Below are 16164 nucleotides of genomic sequence, written 5' to 3'. Positions count from 1 at the left end.
GCAATCATGATATACAAGATTCTTTGATAATCAGATCCCACTCTAGTTGTCACAGAGGATCACGGTGGTATACAGCACGTGTACAAACAACTCACTGAAGAGCTTCCCCAACTAGACAGCTTCACACTAGGCCATACTCGCAGCTATGTATCCGGCCTCAACGGTGCTCAAAGCAACTGACTTCTGCTTCATGCTCATCCAGGGTATCAAAGCAAAACTAAAACAGTGCGAAACACGCATGTAAAAGAATATCGAATGAATTGATTAACCTGGAGCAAACAGCTCAATGATAATACAAAGATATTTACAATAATAGAAACATCAGGTTTCTATGTAGAATATAGAACAAACAGTTTCATCTAAGAAACTGCTAAAAGAAAAAATAGAAACAGCTAAAAGACTGAGCATTACTAAATAGAGATATATTCTAATACCCTCCCTTAATGCTCAATCTATTTACAACACCAATAGACCCGCGAAATTTTACAAATTTATCAGGACCAAGAGGCTTGGTGAAAATATCGGTGGGCTGCTCTGTTGTGGGAACATAGTGCAACTGAACTGAGCCGTCTTCAACCAGCTGTCGAATGTAGTGGCAGTGAGTTTCCACATGCTTTGTTCGTTCATGAAAGACTGGATTCTTGGCAAGTTTGAGCACTCCCTGATTATCACAAAACAAAGAAGTAGGCCCTGTCTGAAAAACATGCATATCTGCAAGCATACGACGAAGCCAAACTGCCTCACAGGCTGCCTTAACTGCTCCCCGATACTCTGCTTCTGTTGAGGAGAGAGCCACTGCCTGTTGCTTCTTACTAGTCCAAGTAACAGCACCAGATCCTAGACTAAACACATACCGAGCTGTAGATTTACGGTCATCAACCGAACCGGCCCAGTCAGAGTCAGTGTAGCCACTGAGAATAGGATTGGAGCTGCAAGTATATAAGAGGCCATAATCAGAAGTACCACGCACATATCGTAGCACCCGCTTTGCTGCTATCCAATGATCAGCTTTAGGAGCTGACATAAAGCGAGAAATGTAGCTTACTGCAAAACTGATGTCAGGTCTGGTAGCAGTAAGATAGATGAGACTGCCCACTAATTGCCTGAATAAAGTTTCATCCACAAGAGGAGAGGATGACTGTGCTGAAAGTTTGAGCCCTGGTTCCATAGGAGTCGTGGCCGGTTTGCAATCCTGCATTCTGAACCTTTCCACAAGATTTTTGGCATACTTGGACTGAGAAAGAAAGATTTGATTTTCACTCTGCCACACTTCAACCCCCAAACAGTAATGAAGAAGTCCCAAGTCTGTCATCTCAAAAGTTCTGCATAGATCTTGTTTGATCCCATGGATCAAATGTGCAGAGCTGCCAGTAATGATAAGATCATCCACATAGACAACTACAAACAAGATATCATCACCAGTATGCTTGATATACAGGTTTGCATCAGATGGACTCCGCTGAAAACCCTGATCTGTCAGGTACTGATCAATTTTCATGTACCAAGCCCGAGGAGCTTGTTTCAATCCATAGATTGCTTTAACTAACCGACACACTTTCTGTTCTTGACCAGCAACCTTGAATCCTGGAGGCTGCGTCATGTAGACTTCTTCTTGGAGATCACCATTTAGGAAAGCACTCTTTACATCCATCTGATGAACTTTCCAATTGAACTGAGCTGTTAGGGCAAGCACAAGCCTTATGGTACTCATCTTGGCTGTAGGAGCAAAAGTCTCCTCATAGTCAATGCCTTCCTTCTGTGAGAACCCTCGAGCCACAAGACGAGCTTTATACTTGTCTATGGTTCCATCAGCTTTGTATTTCACTTTATACACCCATTTGCAGCCTATGGGTTTTTTCTCTGCAGGAAGATCAGAAAGTGTCCATGTATGATTCTTCTGAAGACTTTGGAATTCGGCTTCCATAGCCTGTTCCCACTCAGATGTACCCTTAGCCTCTGAATAGGTTTGAGGCTCAAAAATACTGTGTATGTTAGCCATAAGAGCAAAATTGATTGTAGACTGTTGTCTGTTCTTATGTCTAGAAGTTCTACCTTCAAGGAGCTCATCATCCCGGAGATCACCTATGGTTTTAGCCCACCATTTAGGCCGAAGAGAAGAAGAACCAATATCAGGAGCAGAGGAACCAATATCAGAAGGAGGTGGAGAAGGCTCAAGAGCAATAGGGACAGCAAGAGGAGGGTTAGCTTCTGGAGGAAGCTCAGATAGAGTATTATCTAATACTGATGCTACATCATCCCTCCCATCAGGTGGACCGACTGGAAGAAGAACACTGTGAGGCTGATCCTCAGAATATTGCTGAAAGAATCCTCTGTCCTCATCAAAGACTACATCCCGACTGAAGCTAAGACGACCAGTAGCTATATCTATCAGCCTATAGGCTTTGTGATGATCACTGTACCCTGTCATCATGAGTTTCTGGCTTTTGGAATCCAACTTAGAGCGCTTAGCAGCTGGAATCCAAACATATGCAACTGAGCCAAATACTTTGAGATGACTGATCTTAGGCTTACGGCCAGACCAAACCTCTTCAGGAGTCTTCCCTGTAACAGCCTGAGTGGGTGACTTGTTAAGAAGGTAAACAGCAGTAAATACTGCTTCAGCCCAGAATCTGTTTGGAACACTCCTGTGTTGTAACATGGAACGAGCCATTTCAACAACCGTGCGGTTGCGGCGCTCGACAACACTGTTCTGCTGAGGAGTGTAGGGTGCGGTTAACTGATGTTTGATGCCATGAATATCACAGAAATTGGCAAAAGCTGAAGAACAAAATTCCCCCCCATTGTCGGTCCTAAGAGTCATGATGTTACAGCCAGACTCTTTTTCAACTAAGGTTTTAAACTTCTGAAAGGTACTAAGTGCATCAGATTTATTTTTTAGAAAATACACCCACATCTTTCTACTGAAATCATCTACAATAAGTAAAAAATATTTGCAAGCAGTGATAGAAGCTGTATTCATAGGACCACAAATATCAGCGTGAAGTAACTGGAGTACCTTAGATGCACGCCAAGATTCTCCATTCTTGAATGAAGACCGATGTTGCTTTCCTGCTTGACAGGCGCCGCATACCCCTAACTGCTGAGTCTGAATATCAGGTAATCCTGACACAAGTCCCTCCCGGGAGAGCTGAGAGAGATACTGCATATTTAGATGCCCATATCGCTGATGCCAAAGAGTACTGATGGGAGAGACACGTGCTGCTAGAGCCACTTCTGGAGAGTCACCGGTGTCAAGTAGCCTATATAGACCATGGTCCTCTAAGCCAACAGCAACTGTTAGACTAGTCTCTCTGTCAATAATAGAGCACTTGTGTGCACTGAACACAACATCAAGCTGAGGAGAATTCCTCATAATCTGGCTGACAGACAGCAGATTAATTTCCATACCAGGAACATAGTATACATTCAGAAATATGAGTGTGCGCCCACCAGACTGAATTTGAACTGTACCTCTGCCAGCTACTATGTACTTTTCACCTCCGCCAAATACCACAGAATCACTGAAAGGTGAGAAGTCAATAAACCAGTCACGCCTGTGAGAGAAATGGCGTGATGCACCAGAATCAATGTACCATGCAGAAGAAGGAACATGATCTGAAGACCTTTTAGCCATAAAAGCGTAAAAGGCTTGATTTCCTTCTAACATCAGATTGGTGAGCGTGGCCATTTTCTCAAAGACAATACAGAAGTCCAGCACACAAAATATATTTCCACAGTCTAAAAAAAATGGCAATAGAGCAGATTCCACTGCTGTAGCTGTACCCTTCTTTCACAAGTCTTACACTGCTGTTTGAAGTGATTTTATTGATTATACAGCTGCCGGTTTAACACAGGCTGCAGAACAAATTCTTCACAGGCAGCCTTGAGCAAACAAATGCCAAACTTCAGAGATAAAGAAACAGGAAATAAGGGCGAGACACATAACCTTAACAAATTGTAAACTGAAGCTGTCCAAGCTGTGCTGTATACGCTGTTCTGGTCCCACCACTTCAAAAGAAAATCACAATAAACTTTTAATCAAACCGCTACGTAACCACGTGAATCTGGAAGATGGCGTCACTTGAAAATACCGTCACTGGAAAATCCCTGAAAAGATGCGTTATGCCGTTACTATGATCTGGAAACTACGTGGATCTGAAAATACCTTTATGTGGATATGTGCTGTCTCAGCTTCACGTTTACACTGCCGGCAAACACCACTCCACTTATGCCGTCAAACACCACGTCTCAGGTATGCCGGCAAACACCACGGATATATACGTCTCAGGTATATACGTCTCAGGTATATACGTATATATATTTCACGTCTCAGGTATGCCGGCAAACACCACGGATTGGTAATACGAGTATCTAAACACGTTGGCCCACGTGAGCTATCAAGGCTTCACGTCACGTCTCAGCTGTATAGATCCACAGGTGTATATATCTATGGGTTTCAACTGATAGATTGGTTTCAACTGTATATATGAACCTGTATTATGGACTGTATAACCCGTATTATGGACTGTAATATGGACCCGTATTATGGACTGTATATAATAACTGTATATACGGGTTTTAACTGCCACAGGTTTCAAATACGGGTCGGAAATATATAATCACACCAAACTATATATCCACAGGTTTCAAAAATGCGTATCCACGGGTCGAAAATATATATATCCACGGCAAAATATATATCACAGGTTTCAAATGTGTATTCACGGGTTCAAAAAATGCGTATCCACGGGTCGAAAATATATATCCACGGCAAAATATATATCACAGGTTTCAAATGTGTATTCACGGGTTTCAAAATATAAATCCTCGGTCATCAAAATTAATATCCACGAGTTTCAAAGAATACACGCGTATCCACGGGATTGACAGCTTTGAAAATAAAACCACAAATTTGCCCGCAGATCGAATTTTTCAAACCACGAGTCTGACTTTCAAACAAACAAATGAGTTTTGAGAGAAAACACCTGGATCACGAATGCTGAGAGATTCCACGGTGTGGTCGAGTAGCCGCCAGGTGAAGAAGAAGATAGCCGGATCCACGATTCCAAGCAAAACTGGCCAGCCAAAAAAAATCCCGCTCCCACGAAAACAGTCACCGCCACAAAGTTATTTCCTTAATAAAATGATCATGCAAGAGAAGAATCCATTTCTGTATCGAGATGGACGACTGTAAGCTTTTATCACAGCGAGCAAAGCCGAGGCTAAGACTCAGTGAAGGCTGCCTGGCTTACAGAGGGCTCGACCTTAGAAAGGACTCAAGAGATTACGATGCAAAGAGAATTACTGTTCAAGAAGAATCTCTTAACCTTGCTCTGATACCATAAAACAGTGCGAAACACGCATGTAAAAGAATATCGAATGAATTGATTAACCTGGAGCAAACAGCTCAATGATAATACAAAGATATTTACAATAATAGAAACATCAGGTTTCTATGTAGAATATAGAACAAACAGTTTCATCTAAGAAACTGCTAAAAGGAAAAATAGAAACAGCTAAAAGACTGAGCATTACTAAATAGAGATATATTCTAATAAAAACCCAAAGAGAAACAGCACCTAGAAGTGCTCTTGCGATCCATCACACTGCCTGCCCAATCAGCATCGGAATAACCATGCAAACTCACATCTCTGGCAGTGTATCTCAGTCCAAGAGTGATTGTGCCCTGAAGATATCTCAGAAGATTCTTGGCACCAATCCAATGTGAGTGATGAGGCTCAACCATATATTGGCTCAAAGTGTTAACTGCAAAACATATATCTGGACAGAAGTTCACCAAGAACATCAGTGCTCGTATGAGTTGACGATACTCAAAAGCATTACCCAATTCAGGTCCAGCAACACTACCGCATAACTTCTTAAAGTTAAGCTCCATCGAGGTAGTCTAGTCCACCATCCCAAATCTTTCCAATATCTTCATAACATATTTTCCTTGAGATAGGAAAATTTCTCCTGGCTTTTGCCAGACCTCCAACCCTAGGAAGTAGTGCATCAGTCCCGAGTCCTTCATTTCAAATTCGAAATCCAACTCCCTCTTACGTTTGTGAATGAGAGGGTTTGCACCTGTCAAAAAGAGGTCATCCATATAAGGCACCAGTATGAGAGGTCTATCAACTTCAACCTTAAGGTAACGGTTCGGATTAGCTTCACTCCTAGTGAATCCTAGCTTCATTAGATATCTATCGATCCTCTCATACCAAGCCTGGGGTACTTGCTTCAAACCATAAAGAGCTTTCTTCAACCTGCATACATGAGATTCCTGGTCATGAACCTCAAACCTCTCAGGTTGATGCACATTTGTGGTATTGCTATTACTTGAGGGGAATGGTCCCCTTGTAAGTTTTCCCTCGGTACATCCCGGACATATACCTTCATGCTCTTCTTTGAACTCAAACATCCCTATCACCATTTGTCTCATAGCGGGTAGGGCCTTACAATGAAGATGGGCAAACCTCTAGTGCCATAGTTCAGATTGTAGAGATGTGTCATAAGACATGGTCCCCAATGGACTTCCTGCAACTTGATACAAAGTGCCAACCTTGAACCCAAGAGTAAAAGCATCTTTAAAATTCATTTTCCAAACACGTACCTTTCCATCGATGAATGCTACCTTGTAACCTTTGTCTTCCATTGCCAAAATGGACACCAAGTTTTTCTTGAGATCGAGTACATATAGAACTTCTAGTAAATGAATCGAGTTACCCTGATTCAATTGAAGGGTAACATTCCCTACACCTTTTATGAGATAGGTGGCATCGTCTCCAAGAATAATCTCCAAGTTTGTTTCCTTCTCTATCAGATTAGAGAGAGCTTCCTTGTATCTGGGGAAGTGCCTTGAAGCACCACTATCGATAAGCCAATTTCCTAAAGTGTCTGGAGGAGAGGTAGTGGAGACAGTCGATATAAGATAATACTCCTTTTGCTTATCAGAAACAACATTTGATTCTTCATACCTGGAGCTCCTTGCATTCTTGGAGGGTCGACCATTTCCTTGAAGACCTGCATTCCTTTTTCCTTTGTCATTGTACCTATCATTCCTTCGATCATTGTTGTTGAAGTTGCCCCTGGAATGATTGTGATCATCATCATGTGATGTGTCCCTTCTATTTGGACACTCCCTCGCATAGTGGCCAGACTTATTGCTAAAAAAGCACCCGCTTTTCTTCCACCCTTAGGTCTGGGCTTTCCCTTGAAATGACCTTTAGACCCTGCATTATTTCTCCTTTTGGCATGAGCGGAGAAAGCAATGGGGTTGTCTCTATTAGAGGGCATCTCTTGCTCCACAATCATGGTTTCTTCTTGAATACATCTTGACATCAATTCTTGAGATCCCGGAATTCGATCATTATTGAAAATAGTGGTTCTAAATATATACCACTCGGGTGCAAGCCCTCTAAGGGTATTGATTGTAAGCTCCCTGTCATATATGATTTCTCCAATCGATAGAAGATCATTCTTGATCTCAATCATCCTTAAGAAGTAGGATTGAATATCCTCGTCTTTACCCTTCTTAATATCCTTCAGCTTATTTTCGAGAAACAAAATTTGATTTGCATCACTAACCTTGAACATGCTTACAATCTATCGTAGATCTCCTTGGAGGTGTCCAAATCAGAGATGTAGGCCACCAGACGCTTGGGAATCTCTGATAATCTTCTTTGCTTTGACTTCACCGTTGGTGTACGTTTTCTTTGTAGCAGCTGGTGCATTTGATGGAGGCTCAGGGATTTTACCCTTCACATAATCCAGCACTTCTTGTTCTTCCAATGTCAGATCAAGAAACATATTACGTCTGTGATAGTCAGACTTTTCACGGAGCTTGTCTTCAACCGAGAAGTGGGATGAGAAACCCATTGAGCCTTTGACCTTGTCCAAATGTCTTTGGTGATTGCTCTTTCACTCTTGCTTGGGCTTTGTCTTCACCTCACCTCTGATACCATGTTAAATTTTGGTATGTTCTATGCTTAAGAGCAGTTTACTTCAACTTCTTAATTAGCCCAATATCAATGTCCATATTAGCAATCACATTAGCATGATAGTAAAACGTAGATAGAACATAAACATAAACAGTAGAAGACAAGCCAAGACAAGAAGACACAAAATGTGGCACCAGCAAGGGACAAACCCCAATGTGGGGAAACCCTTGATTAATTCTTCTTATATTCTTCAATAGTTCAGCTGAGAGAGAAATAGTACAAATATACAAAATTGATATTTATGACAGGAGTAGAAAGTCCATCATTCTGCTAATGATGATTGATTAAAGATGTAGCATTGAATTCAAACACTGATGTTTACACCTTACTGCACTGTAGTAATACTGTACCACTGGTTTGGGCACACCACGCTGCTCTCAACCTCCACACAACTCAACAAGACAGCCTCCAAAGACTGTGGTTTAACCTAGAAGAAACCCTCCATGCTTATGCTGCCTTATAGGGTTGCTATCCTCCTTGAACGCAACTCCTAAAGGCCTCCAACTGCTGGCTATGGCCTATGGACCAACCCAGCAGTAGACTGTAACTTCGGTCCCCTCAATCAGTGCCCCAATCAACCCTTAAACAACAGTGCCTTGCTCCTCTTTTCTACAGCTTCTTCTGCCCTGCAAACCGAGCTCAAGAACAACCTTATCATGCCCAAACAGCCCTGAAATAGACCATGTTGTCACCTACAACAATGTGGCTTTATCACATAACTACCACTCTGATTTTTCTAGACTCCTTCACGTTGTTATAAGGTTATTTTTGCTACGGCTAGGTCTCCTCTTGCTGCAGCTAGGTCTCTCCTCGTCATGTTGCAGCTAGGGCTTCATAATCTGCAGCTAAGGCTTCATTGACTGCGGCTAGGGCTTCATTATGATAGCAGCTTGTTGACCTAGATTGTCATTGATGTCAATACGGCAATATTCTGGATGAGTAAATAATGATGTGAGGGCAAGGAGAAGTAGAGCAGATCCGTGAAGAAACAGGAGCAAGAAGCCATGAGGAGAAACCAGAGGAAAGCCAAGACAGTCAAGCCATTGGAGAGAATATCGAAAGTCATAGGAGCTATCAAAGCAGAGAAGAGGTATTGGAGCGGTATCGGAAGCCACAAGAAAGCCAAGTAAGTGTAAGAGTAGGGCATTAAGGAGGAGCCATATCGGGAGTATCGCATGTAATATATGCCAAATAAGTTAACAGAGGAGCCAAAAGAGCAGAGGAGTATATAATATCAGCAGAAATCAAGAAGACGGATGAAGAGTGAATGCACGTGGTTATATTCAAAAAGGCGGGTTTGTAATAGTGGCAGTGGTTTTTTGGCAGACGCTAGGCGATAAGTGGTATTTAGAGGAGAGCACTCGATTCCATTAACCGAGCAATTCGTAGCACAAGGTTGGAGAGAGAAAACCGCTTTATCGGGCGGGTTCTCCATGCTATTTGTCCACCTGAAATCTCTGCCGTTGGAACTAGCGCAAGTTAATCTACGATGGAGAATGAGCCTGATAAAGGTAAGCATCGATAAACGCGCCAAGGCTATGTAAAAGCAGAAATTGCAAGTTCTCGTGTGTTTGTGTATATTCTCATTATACGAGGGTTATAATAGAATTAAAGGGGATAAAGGGTTATGGGTTAAGTCCGCATTAACCAAAGTTAAGAACGGAGGAGTATATATATTATATATAGATGCGATACAATACACGAGCTTGAGGATTCCATTGTAATACACTTTAAAGTTACATCACATCCGCCACATCGCAAGCCTCTTTAAAGCCTTGCCACATTAAAATGTCGATTGCGATACGTATGTCGACCCGCTGCAACGTTATAACATGCCCTATTGTAATATCGCATCCGTCGCAATATCGCAAGCTTGGTTAAAGTTTTTGCCACATTGAAATCCGTCGATTGCGATATAATTGCAGACCCGACTACACCATTATAGCATGGCTTAATCAAACGTCGCATCCGCAGTAATCGCAATGTACAAGGTAATGTCAATCCGAGGATAGCGATAAGGGTATGGACCCGACGGACTTATTAATAACTATTTAATACCATATCGCATCCGCTCCATCGGCAGTTGGGAATCAGCTATGTTATGTGCAAACCTCCAGAAGCGGCGATTGTAATAAAAGGATGACGTGGCATAGACAGAGGATGCTGAAAAGTGAGCACAGAGGAAGTTGAAAGATCAAGCAAGCGTTGAGGAAGCCGAAGAGCCAGCAGAGAAAGGAAGCCAAAGGTCAGGGGTATCCAGAATATAAAACAAAGAACAAGAAAAGTTTAGGGTTACTAGGAAACTGTAAGAAAATAAAGGAAGCCGAAGCTCTGGCAGAAATGGAAAGAACATGAGGACAGAAGTAAGTCATAGGCCCAGCAGGGTTGGGAGCAAAGAATTACAACCAAACAGATCCAGACAGTTTACAGCAGAGGGTTGGAGCCCTTGAGGTTGGTGCCTCAGAACTGAAAGGGTTGGTGTCATGGGAGTTAATACTCCTAAATTCAAGGTCGGTGCCTTGATAAGACAGAGTTGGTGCTCTGGAGGTTGGAGCCTCACAAAGAATCCAAGTTGGTGCTTGGCAACTGATTGAAATCATATATATATATATATATTGTACTTGATTTATTGCAATGATCACATTAACAAAAGCATCTATTCGTGTTATATATTTCTGTGTTCCAATTATAAATGTTTTAACTGACAAAAATAATAATTGAAAAGAAACACTAATTCACCCCCCCCCCCAGTATTTCCAACACAGCTAGGGCTTCATTATGACAGCGACTAGGTCTCCTCTCTAGGACTGCGGCTAGATGTCTCTCTTGACTGCGTATTAAGCCTCCTCCTTGCTGTGGATTAGGCCTCTCTTAACTGCAATTAGGGCCTCCTTTAGTCAGCGGATTAGGGCTTCTTTAGACTACGTATTGGATCTCCTCAAGACAGCAAATAGATCTCCCTTCAATCTGCAGCTAGAACTCTCCCTTTGACTGTGGCTAGGGCATCTTTTTCTTGACATCTCTTTCCACCAAACACAAACGAGTGGAGAGAGATCATGAGAGATGTGTGTGTCTCAAGTGACTTGAGGCCTCCTCTATTTAAATGCAACATTGAGGTTGAGTTGGGGGTTATTTGGTTGCTGGCCGGCTTTGACAAATTATCAAATAATATAAATAATTCATATCTCCACAAATACATGTCAGAATCAGATGATCTTTAGATAAATCCTACACCTCTCAAGAGAGGAATCCAAAAAAATTATCAGCTGCCATAAATAAGATGACCCACGTGGAGTTTGGCCCTAGTTGCCAATTTTAACATGAAATTTATATCAGCATGACAAAACATGTGGGTTGGGTCAATTGAACACATGCAAAATTGTAAACTGGGGTTAGGGTGCAGATTATTAATTTTCTACAAATTATTCAAACTAAGACTACATAAATTTATTATGGGTGAGTTTGGAAATCTAGTATCATAATAGCCTCAATCCTGCACACTGACTTGAGTAACCTAACTCCTTGTATTAAAGAGGATGATTGAGGAGCAGGGACTGTTGCAGCAAATGGTTGTAACCCCAGAATTGACCAGATGTCCAGAGTCCAAGTCACTGGTGGGCAGATTGCAAAAACTTGGTGTTGTTCATAAGCCTATAGCAAAGGTCATCTGAGATGCAATCTCAGAGTCTTCCAGTCTTTGGGAGATTTAGGATACCATTGACAGTATGTTGGGGAAGTTAGAGCTACCATTTGTGCAAGGGATTTTGTATTGACCACAGTGAGTTAGTAGTCCAACTGTGCACTCATCTAGTCCCATTGGGTCTCGTTTATTGATATGACAGACAGAACTCCAATACCTGTATTAGCTTGACATGTTAAGGATATTTGCCCACCAAAGTTAATGTATTATTGGCATAATTTTCTGAAGCAGTGTAAACACTATTTAAGTATTGTCTATCTTATTCATAGGATCGCATTCTTAGGAACAATTATCAGTGTGACCAAATTTGGTCTTTACGAAAGTATAAGGTCTTTATAAGCAACTCTGTTGTGAATGTAATGGTTAATGGATTCAAAATCATGCAGTGAATGTGTCACAAACCCAATAGGTCTATCTTGGACTCAAGTTCTCGTCGTTTGCATTACTTGCTGCACTAGTTAAACAAGAGGGAGCCACCCCCCATGTGGGCAAATTGCCAAATTTTCATCATCTACAAACTATGTATAACCTATGTCCAAGGAGGCTAAAGTAATGAAGGCAATGGCCTCTACCATATATAGATTTATCGAGCGAATTTAACCATGCTGGAATTCCTATGACAGTGAGGACAATATAGCCCTACCAACCAACTAGAGCATGTTTACCCACATGCTATACACTTCAAATTTCACCCGCAAAGTGACACTGGAGACCAGTACAAAAGGCATTCTCTTAAGCTCTGTCACTGTATAACAAAAAACTTAGGCAAAATGCACAGCCAACCAAGGTGATCTGTTATGCAACTGCTACAGGAATTGAACGCAGACCTTATTGGCAGTTCTAGATATAGTTTAAGAGCAGCATTCGTTCATCAGCCACTTTCATAGCAGTAGGTGACTAGTATGCATAGCGACTATGTATACAGGAGATGTAGTAGCATCCCATGATTGACTTTGAATCTTCACTTCATATGACGCACTTGTTTTCAGTAAACTGCACTTTGAAGGGCTGGTTCTAAAATTGGATTTGGAAAGCAAATTGTATCAATGTATCATGTTCCTCGTTAGTTTCCTCAAAAAAGAAGGGGGTGAAGAAAGTTAAGAAATTTTAATGGGGCCTGTTACAGGAGATCAATAATTTTGGTCTGATTTGTTTGTTTGATATGGATTAGATCTAGAAGGCGGCTTTTCTATTGTGAGTAGCGAAGGTGACCTATATCATGTGTAAAAGCCTGATGCAATCGATTAAGCCACTTTTGCCAACAGCAATTTAAAGTAATGAGTTGGGACAAAGCATACCTCTGATAAAGCAAACAATGCAGCCTTCTTGATGCTAACCATGGGATCACTGCAGGCTGCACCCATTGCTTGCAGCATGGTATCATCTGGAGGCTTACCCAAGAGAGCGGTTGACTTTGTCATCAGAATCAGAGCAGCCTTGCGAACTGCTGCTTTATCATCCAGGCATCGCCTTCTCAAAAGAAACCCCAAATCCCGGTGAGAAGCTGCAGGAGTGATCGGAGTTGGGCCTGGACCATCTGCATCTAATTCAGGTGATGGTGTCTGGTCTCCCAAGGAGGGGGTCTCCTGCCCTGGGGTGAAGCACTCATTGATATTTGATGGCTGTGCATTGAGCTCATGAACTGTCTTATTTGTAGCAATTCTAAAGCCCATTAATGCTTGCAAACGGAGACGATGCCTCAAATCAGCTGAGAGGAGCTCCAGAGCTTGAGCCATGTTTGTGAGGGCACGGGCACGAATTGCAGGAACTTTATCAGAACAGCGATGAAGCAGAGCTTCAAGGCATCGCACACCCCACCATAAGTTATCAGATGCCGGCGTATTCGCTTTACCAGTCTCAGCATTGGAATCAACTTGCGCAGACCCTTGATCCTTCTGACAAGAGGGCTGGGCCTCTTCTACTGCTGCATTCTGATCACCATCCTGCACCTCTTTATCTGCTTCATTCTCGGCATCTGCATCCTGCTCCTGCAGTGCATCGCAATCAGCATCTTCGAACCGTTCCTCCATAGAGTGATTTTCATCCTCATCCACATCCTCTCCGTTGAGCCCCAGAGGATCAGGCAAGCCTCCAAGGAGCGCAACAGCAAGATCAACTGCCATGAGGCGAAACCGCGGCTTCCCTCGAGAGAGTTTCGCTACAAACTTACTGAATTGCCTCTGCTCCCTGCCTCCCAACGCTTTCACAATCATCAAGATTGCCTCCACCGCCATTGCCCGAGCATCCGTCTTCTCTGGTGCCTTGACACTCAAATACTTGGGCATAGCCACCACTGCCCTCCTCACAGCTTGGCATTTCATGCCTGCCATCTTTATCGTGACAAACTCGAGCACAGACTGCCGAATCTGAGTCTTCTGCTGCGTGCTTCCACCCGCCTGCGCCAACAATATGCTTGGGCTCAGCGCTTTCAGCAGAGCAGCCCCTGTAGCTGCAGGATCCCCGTGGCCAGGCTGCAAGACTTTCTCCATCATCTTGAAACAGACCGACGAAACCGAGGGCGGCGACGAGGAAGACCTGGCAGCAGTAGTCTTCCTACCCTTAGCTACCCTCTGACACCCTTCAGCATCCTCTCCTAATAAATCACAAATAAGATGAGGAATCTGCACTAGTAGCTCAATGAGCCCCTTCAGACTCTCGGGGTAATCCTTCAACTGAAGCACACTGATAACCTTCTCTAGCCTGCACAACACACCCATCAAATCCTCCACACTCACTACCGATCCCCCTCTCTGCCCCTGCTCTTGCCCAGCCTCTCCCTCGTCAAATCCATTCAAATCATCCCCATCCCCATCACCATCATTATTATTAATCCCATCCTTCCCCGCTCTTCGACCTTTTTTTTTCTGGCCCTTCCTTGCCCTCGGCCTCTCTGCCGATGACCTGTTCTCGGCCCCTTCGCCAGACCTCCGGCATGAGTTCCTCAAGCATCTAGTAAGTGCAAGAAATGCCAGTGGGCTGAAAAAACTGTAAATAGGGCAACCAGGAGCGAGTAGGACACCTAAAAAGACATCGGCAGCCATGAGAGCCCTGCCCCCGCCCTTCTCCATCACTCCTGCCAGCCCCTGCCCGACCAGACCAAGCGGCACCCCCTTCGCAGCCGCCTCCTCCCACAGGCGCGGATCCACGCCATACCCATGGCTGTTGCTGCTGCCGAAGATCTCATTAAGCTCCTGCACAATTCCATCGGAAAGCAAATGCCCCCCGAATTCATCTTGGATTTCTTCGGCTTCTTTGCTCGCGGCTTCGATCGCAGCACATGCCCTCTCCAACGCTTCCTCGTCCTCCATATCAATAACTCGCTCGACCTCTCCGTCCTTGCTTTCTATCTCGACTGGTAATTCTTGAGTCTATATTTCCCTTGGCCTCTGCCGAATCCCGCCCACCCAAAATTTCAATTTGAATCCCATAGTGGTGGCAAATGTATTATCAACATCATAATCACGTTGGTTCAAACTCACTTTTTCGTCAGCCCATTTTAACTCAGCTACGCAAAGTTTAAGTTCCACTATTTCCCGATACTTTTTTCCGAAATATCAGTGATTTTTTTTTTTTTATTATTGTTTTCATTAAACTGAGCTTAGCCATAATGTTATTGGATGGAATAGTAATTTATTTATTTTTTCTCCACATCGTAAAGTTAGAGTTCCACTATGTATAAGTTATAGTTATGGAGATAATATTAACAATGTTAGAAGGTTAAATTTTATATTTATTTAGCTAGATTAAGTTAAACTAAGGCTAATTTGAATTGAATGTTGTTGGATGGAAGAATGATCAACTTATATATATGATGTTGTTGTTGGGATTTTGCAAGGCTTGATGGAACCTATCACTGCTACATATATGATGTTGTCGTTGGGATTTTGCAAGGTTTGATGGAACCTATCACTACGATTGTGAAGGGCTTCATCAAACCTGGACACCTTATAAGACATTGTACTTGTCCACCTATGAAAGATATTGTCACCACAATTCTGTGAGGCTCAATTGAACCTTTTGGGGTAGTTTTTATCCCTAGAGGTGTCTCCCACCCTCAAACCCTTCCCATGAGATTTGAACCATTAACTTATAAGGCAGTGTATCTGTCCACCTATGAGATATTGTCACCACAATTCTGTGATGCTCAATTGAACCTTTTGGGGTAGTTTTTATCCCTACAGTTGTCTCTCACCCTCAAACCCTTCCCATGAGATTTGAACCATTAACTTAAGTAAGACTAAATCCAATACAAACCATTTAATTTACACTTTATATGATTAAAATTATCATCAATGTATTTCAGGAAAATTAACTTACCTAATAAGTGGATTAATACTTTTGTCGACATTTTTGTTATTATAGGGATAATGTTATATTGAGGTGTGTTGAGGTGTATTGAGGGAGGAAGGCTTTTATTAAATCAAGAAAAACAAGATGTGTTTTACAATATAATATAAGGAAGTATGT

The 16164-nt window shown here is 42.6% G+C and overlaps 1 protein-coding gene across 1 annotated transcript in view; it reads right to left on the bottom strand.

Annotated features, from left to right (window-relative positions):
- LOC149139876 (binding protein) overlaps positions 1-15116 on the bottom strand; it is a 104483-nt gene extending 89367 nt beyond the window's left edge. The window contains exon 1 of the mRNA XM_089446493.1: positions 12996-15116. Within this exon, the coding sequence (XP_089302619.1) occupies positions 12996-15005 (2010 nt within the window). The 5' untranslated portion in view covers positions 15006-15116. The remainder of the gene's footprint in view (positions 1-12995) is intronic.
- Positions 15117-16164: the final 1048 nt, after the last annotated feature.

This window comes from Pinus tabuliformis, chromosome X, assembly GCF_031772625.1.
Source record: "Pinus tabuliformis cultivar Carrire ecotype Pingquan chromosome X, CPIR1, whole genome shotgun sequence".
Classification (NCBI taxonomy): domain Eukaryota; kingdom Viridiplantae; phylum Streptophyta; class Pinopsida; order Pinales; family Pinaceae; genus Pinus; species Pinus tabuliformis.
The sequence above is the reverse complement of the archived record's forward strand: the minus strand, read 5'-3'. Positions and strand labels throughout refer to the sequence as shown.